At 40.0% G+C, this 7500-nt stretch overlaps 1 protein-coding gene across 1 annotated transcript in view; it reads right to left on the bottom strand.

The window, feature by feature from the left end:
- LOC116372533 (uncharacterized) overlaps positions 1–7500 on the bottom strand; it is a 135289-nt gene that overhangs the window by 24632 nt on the left and 103157 nt on the right. Inside the window, 2 exon segments of the mRNA XM_031821357.1 lie at positions 2906–3160; positions 6330–6352. Coding sequence (XP_031677217.1) covers positions 2906–3160; positions 6330–6352 — 278 coding nt within the window.

Here is a 7500-nt window from a genome sequence, read left to right as displayed (position 1 = left end):
TTGAAAATAATTTACAAAAAACTGAGCAAACTAGAATGCTATTTGGCCCTAAACAGAGAGTACACCGTGGCAGAATACCTGACCACTGTGACTGACCCAAAATTAAGTAAAGCTTTGACAATGTACAGACTCAGTGAGCATAACCTTGCTATTAAGAGAGGTTGCTGTAGGCAGACATGGCTCTCAAGAGAAACTGATCTGCACTTCCAAACCTTCTGCCAAATGTATGAACATATTAGAGAGACATATTTCCCTCAGATAAAACAGACCCAAAAATTATTTGAAACAAATCCAATTTTGATAAATTCCCATAACTACTGGGTGAAATACCACAGTGTGCCATCACAGCAGCAAAATTTGTGACCTGTTGCCACAAGAAAAGGGCAACAAGAGAAGAACAAACAACATTGTAAATACAACCCCATATTTATATTTATATATTTTCCCTTTTGTACTTTAACTATTTGCACATTGTTACAACACTGTACAGTGCATTCAGACCCCTTGACATTTTAAAAATGTTGTTAGGTTACAGACTATTCAAAAAATCTATCTACACACCATACCCCATAATGACAAAGGGAAAACAGGTTTTTAGAAATGTTTTCAAATTAAAGTGTTCAGACCCTTTGTGATGAGACTCCAAATTGAGCTCAGGTGCATCCTGTTTCCATTGACCATCCTTGAGATGTTTCTACAACTTGATTGGAGTCCACCTGTGATACATTAAATTGATTGGACATGATTTGGAAAGGCACACACCTGTCTATATATGGTCCCACAGATTGGTAGTGCATGTCAGAGCATAAACTAAGCCATGAGGTAGAAAGAAATGTCCATAGAGCTCAGAGACAGGATTGTGTGTGATATTGGGGAAGGGTACCAAAAAATTTCTTCAGCATTGAAGGTCCCCAAGAACACAGTGGCCCCCATCATTCTGAAATGGAAGATTTTTGGAAGCACCAAGACTCTTCCTAGGGCTGGCCGCCTGGCCAAACTGAGCAATCGGGGGAGAAGGTCTTTGGTCAGGGAGGTGACCAAGAACCTGATGGTCACTCTGACAGAGTTCCAGAGTTCCTCTGTTGAGATGGGAGAAACTTCCTGAAGGACAACCATCTCTGCAGCACTCCACCAATCAGGCCTTTATGGTAGAGTGGTCAAACGGAAGCCACTCCTCAGTAAAAGGCACATGACAGCCCGCTTGGAGTTTGGGGTATTGAGTTTGCCAAAAGGCACCTAAAGGACTCTCAGACCATGAGAAACAAGATTCTCCTGTCTGATGAAACCAGACATCTTTGGCCTGAATGCCAAGCATCACGTCTGGAGGAAACCTGGCACCATCCCTACGGAGAAGCATGGTGGTGGCAGCATCATGCTGTGGGATGTTTTTCAGCGGCATTGACTGGGAGACTAGTCAGGATCGAGGGAAAGATGAACGGGGCAAAGTACAGAGAGATCCTTGATGAAAACCTGCTCCAAAGTGCTCAGGACCTCAGACTGGGGCGAAGGTTCACCTTCCAACAGAACAACGACCCTAAGCACACAGCCAAGACAACACAGGAGTGGCTTCATGGACAAGTCTCTGAGTGTCATTGAGTGGCCCAGCCAGAGCCCGGACTTGAACCCGATCGAACATCTCTGGAAACCTGAAAGCAACGCTCCCCATGCAACCTGACAGAGCTTGAGAGGATCTGCAGAGAAGAATGGGAGAAACTCCCCAAATACAGGTGTGCCGAGCTTGTAGCGTCATACCCAAGAAGACTCGAGGCTGTAATCGCTGCCAAAGGTTCTTCAACAAAGCACTGAGTAAAGGGTCTGAATACTTATTGAAATGTGATATTTCAGTTTTTTTATGTTTTAGAAATTTGCTAAAAATTCTAAAAACATGTTTTTGCTTCGTCGTTATGGGGTATTGTGATGTCGTTATGGGGTATTGTGATGTCGTTATGGGGTATTGTGATGTCGTTATGTGGTATTGTGATGTCGTTACGGGGTATTGTGATGTCGTTATGGGGTATTGTGATGTCGTTATGGGGTATTGTGATGTCGTTATGGGGTATTGTGATGTCGTTACGGGGTATTGTGATGTCGTTATGGGGTATTGTGATGTCGTTACGGGGTATTGTGATGTCGTTATGGGGTATTGTGATGTCGTTATGTGGTATTGTGATGTCGTTATGGGGTATTGTGATGTCGTTATGGGGTATTGTGATGTCGTTATGGGGTATTGTGATGTCGTTATGGGGTATTGTGATGTCGTTATGGGGTATTGTGATGTCGTTATGGGGTATTTATTGTGATGTCGTTATGGGGTATTTATTGTAATGTCGTTATGGGGTATTGTGATGTCGTTATGGGGTATTGTGATGTCGTTATGGGGTATTGTGATGTCGTTATGGGGTATTTATTGTGATGTCGTTATGGGGTATTTATTGTGATGTCGTTATGGGGTATTTATTGTAATGTCGTTATGGGGTATTGTGATGTCATTATGGGGTATTGTGATGTCGTTATGGGGTATTTATTGTGATGTCGTTATGGGGTATTAATTGTGATGTCGTTATGGGGTATTATGATGTCATTATGGGATACTGTGATGTCATTATGGTGTATTGTGATGTCATTATGGGGTGTTTGTGGGAAAAACAGGGATAAACAGGGTGAAGGGGGTGGTGTGTGGGCCTGGTAGCCTGACCAACCAGCCACTGTGGGAGAGACAGGGATAAACAGGGTGAAGAGGGTGGTGTGTGGGCCTGGTAGCCTGACCAACCAGCCACTGTGGGAGAGACAGGGATAAACAGGGTGAAGGGGGTGGTGTGTGTGCGTGCGCGAGTGTCACAACGTGTGTGTATTAACTGTGTACTACAGCGTTAGACTATAAAGAAGGACAGGAACGTTTACTAACCTTCTAGGTTGAGCCCAACTGAGGTTAGTAGGATAAACCAACATCTCATCCTCTCTCTCTTCTTCCTCTCTCACCTCCTCCTCCTCCTCCTCCTCTCGCTTCCTCTCCACTTTCTTCTCCTCCTCTCTCACTCCATCCACACCTCTTCTCTCCTTCATTGGTACGGGTGAGGGTGGGGGTTTAGGGATTAGGCTACAGGGAAAAAGATCACATGCTTTATAAACAGTAAAATTTTCATTTTTAATATTTTGTAGCCTATAACGTTATTCCTTATGATACATTTATCAATATTAACATTTATATAGGTAGAGAAATATATACACATTTATATAGGTAGAGAAATATATACACATTTATATAGGTAGAGAAATATATACACATTTATATAGGTAGAGAAATATATACACATTTATATAGGTAGAGAAATATATACACATTTATATAGGTAGAGAAATATATACACATTTATATAGGTAGAGAAATATATACACATTTATATAGGTAGAGAAATATATACACATTTATATAGGTAGAGAAATATATACACATTTATATAGGTAGAGAAATATATACACATTTATATAGGTAGAGAAATATATACACATTTATATAGGTAGAGAATATATACCATTATAGGTAGAGAATATATACACATTTATATAGGTAGAGAAATATATACACATTTATATAGGTAGAGAATATATACACATTTATATAGGTAGAGAAATATATACACATTTATATAGGTAGAGAAATATATACACATTTATATAGGTAGAGAAATATATACACATTTATATAGGTAGAGAAATATATACACATTTATATAGGTAGAGAAATATATACACATTTATATAGGTAGAGAAAATATATACACATTTATATAGGTAGAGAATATATACACATTTATATAGGTAGAGAAATATATACACATTTATATAGGTAGAGAAATATATACACATTTATATAGGTAGAGAAATATATACACATTTATATAGGTAAGAAATATATACACATTTATATAGGTAGAGAAATATATACACATTTATATAGGTAGAGAAATATATACAACATTTATATAGGTAGAGAAATATATACACATTTATATAGGTAGAGAAATATATACACATTTATATAGGTAGAGAAATATATACACATTTATATAGGTAGAGAAATATATACACATTTATATAGGTAGAGAAATATATACACATTTATATAGGTTAGAGAAATATATACAACATTTATCTAGGTAGAGAAATATATACACATTTATAAGGTAGAGAAATATATAACATTTATATAGGTAGAGAAATATATACACATTTATAGGTAGAGAAATATATACACATTTATGTAGTAGAGAAATATATACACATTTATATAGGTAGAGAAGAATATATACAACATTTATATATGGTAGAGAAATATATACACATTTATATAGGTAGAGAAATATATACACATTTATATAGGTAGAGAAATATATACACATTTATATAGGTAGAGAAATATTACACATTTATATAGGTAGAGAAATATATACACATTTATATAGGTAGAGAAATATATACACATTTATATAGGTAGAGAAAATATATACACATTTATATAGGTAGAGAAATATATACACATTTATATAGGTAGAGCTAGACGATATATACACATTTATATAGGTAGAGAAATATATACACATTATATAGGTAGAGAAATATATACCACATTTATATAGGTAGAGAAATATATACACATTTATATAGGTAGAGAATATATACACATTTATATAGGTATAGAGAAATATATACACATTTATATAGGTAGAGAAATATATACACATTTATATAGGTAGAGAAATATATACACATTTATATAGGTAGAGAAATATATACACATTTATATAGGTAGAGAAATATATACACATTTATGGGCTGTCCTTTCTCTTTGTTTATTTGAGCCATGATATGGACTTGGTCTTTTACCAAATAGGTAAAATAGGTCTTCTGTATAACACCCCTACCTTGTCACAACACAACTGATTGGCTCAAATGCATTAAGAAGGAAAGATATTACACAAATTAACTTTTAACAAGGCACACCTGTTCATTTAAATGCATTCCAGGTGACTATCTCATGAAGCTGGTGGAGAGAATGCCAAGAGGTTGCAAAGCTGTCATCAAGGTAAAGTGGTGGCTACTTTGAAGAATGTCAAATATAAAATATATTTTTAATTTGTTTTAACATTTTTTTGGTTACTACATGATTCCATATGTGTTATTACATAGTTCTGATGTCTTCACTATTATTCTACAATGTAGAACATAGTCAAAATAAAGAGAAACCCTTGAATGAGTAGGTGTCCAAACTTTAGACTGGTACTGTATATATATATATATATATACGTATATTTTCCACCCCAAAATGTTTTAAAACGAAAAGATTAAACATTAAAAATTTAAGAAACACAGTTCCTGGGTCAGGTTTTAGTGTCGCACACAGATCAGTCTCATGGTGGCTGTCTAGGAATTCACATGAATATGTCTAAAGTAGACTGTGTGTGTGTCTGTGTCTGTGTGGGATACTGTGATGTCATTAGGTGAGAGAGAGAGGGAGGGGGGAGAGAGAGAGGGAGGGGGAGAGGAGAGGAGAGAGAGTTTTTATGACATGACACAGTACTGAGATCTATAGGTGGGTCTAAAAATAGCCTTCTATACCACATGAATGTTAAAAAAATATGTTTTGTGGCCTACAGCAGCGGGCTAAGGCACTGCTTCGGGGTGCTTGAGGCATTACCACAGACCCGGGTTCGATCCCAGGCTTTGTCAGATCCGGCCGTGACTGGGAGTCCCATAGGGCGGCGCACATTTGGCCCAGCGTTATCCGGGTTAGGGGAGGATTTGGCCGGGGGGTGGGGCTTTACTTGGCTCATCGCTCTCTAGTGACTCCTTGTGGCGGGCCGGGCGCCTGCAGGCTGACGACGGTCGTCAGTTGAACAGTGTTTCCTCTGACACATTGGTGCGGCTGGCCTCCGGGTTCAGAGGTCGGGTGTTAAGGAGCAAGGTTTTGGCGGGTCATGTTTCAGACAACGCATGACCTTTTGGGTATTTTTCTCCCCACAAAATTGGGGAGAAAAAAGGGGGTAAAATAGCCCACACCCCCCAAAAAAATATGAAATACAGTTTGCTTTCTGGGTCTGAAGCTGTGGCTTGAGAGGTGGAGCTATAAGGCTCAGAGTAGGGTTGAGGTGGGGCTATAAGGCTCAGTGTAGGGTTGAGGTGGGGCTATAAGGCTCAGTGTAGAGTTGAGGTGGAGCTATAAGGCTCAGTGTAGAGTTGAGGTGGAGCTATAAGGCTCAGTGTAGAGTTGAGGTGGAGCTATAAGACTCAGTGTAGTAACTTTTATCAAGTTACACACAGCAGACTCAGACGTTGTCACGATCAAATGGTACCACTGGAAACAACAATAAAAACGGTGTACGTGAGGTTGAGGTGTAGCTTTAAGACTCAGTGTAGACTCAGTGTAGACTCAGTGTAGGGTTGAGGTGTAGCTTTAAGACTCAGTGTAGGGTTGAGGCTGAAGAAAGGAGCTTTAAGACTCAGTGTAGGGTTGAGGCTGAAGAAAGCGCCCGAGCAAGCAAGGGTTTGATATAGGGTTGGAAGCTTACCTTTGGATTGGAGCTGTGGCTGAGAGACCGAGGCCGGGGTTGAGGCTAGAGTTGGAGTAAGGTTTGAGGCTAGAGCTGAGGTAAGGGTTGGAGTTAGGGTTGGAGTTAGGGTTGAGGCTAGAGCTGAGGTAAGGGTTGAGGTTAGGGTTGGAGTTAGGGTTGAGGCTAGAGCTGAGGTAAGGGTTGAGGTTAGGGTTGGAGTTAGGGTTGAGGCTAGAGCTGAGGTAAGGGTTGAGGTTAGGGTTGGAGTTAGGGTTGAGGTTAGAGCTGAGGTAAGGGTTGAGGTTAGGGTTGGAGTTAGGGTTGAGGCTAGAGCTGAGGTAAGGTTGAGGTTAGGTTGGAGTTAGGGTTGAGGCTAGAGCTGAGGTAAGGGTTGAGGTTAGGGTTGGAGTTAGGGTTGAGGCTAGAGCTGAGGTAAGGCTTGAGGCTAGAGCTGAGGTAAGGGTTGAGGTTAGGGTTGGAGTTAGGGTTGAGGCTAGAGCTGAGGTAAGGGTTGAGGCTAGAGCTGAGGTAAGGATTGAGGCTAGAGCTGAGGTAAGGGTTGAGGCTAGAGCTGAGGTAAGGGTTGAGGTTAGGGTTGGAGTTAGGGTTGAGGCTAGAGCTGAGGTAAGGGTTGAGGTTAGAGCTGAGGTAAGGTTTGAGGTTAGGGTTGGAGTTAGGCTTGAGGCTAGAGCTGAGGTAAGGGTTGAGGCTAGAGCTGAGGTAAGGGTTGAGGTTAGAGCTGAGGTAAGGTTTGAGGTTAGGGTTGGAGTTAGGATTGAGGCTAGAGCTGAGGTAAGGGTTGAGGCTAGAGCTGAGGTAAGGGTTGAGGCTAGAGCTGAGGTAAGGGTTGAGGCTAGAGCTGAGGTTTGGATTGAGGTAAGGGTTGAGGTTAGAGCTGAGGTAAGGATTGAGGCTAGAGCTGAGGTTAGGATTGAGGTTAGGGTTGAGGCTA

This window comes from Oncorhynchus kisutch, unplaced genomic scaffold (genome assembly GCF_002021735.2).
Source record: "Oncorhynchus kisutch isolate 150728-3 unplaced genomic scaffold, Okis_V2 scaffold3965, whole genome shotgun sequence".
Classification (NCBI taxonomy): domain Eukaryota; kingdom Metazoa; phylum Chordata; class Actinopteri; order Salmoniformes; family Salmonidae; genus Oncorhynchus; species Oncorhynchus kisutch.
Note: the sequence above shows the minus strand (reverse complement) of the source record. Positions and strands in the feature narration are given on the sequence as shown.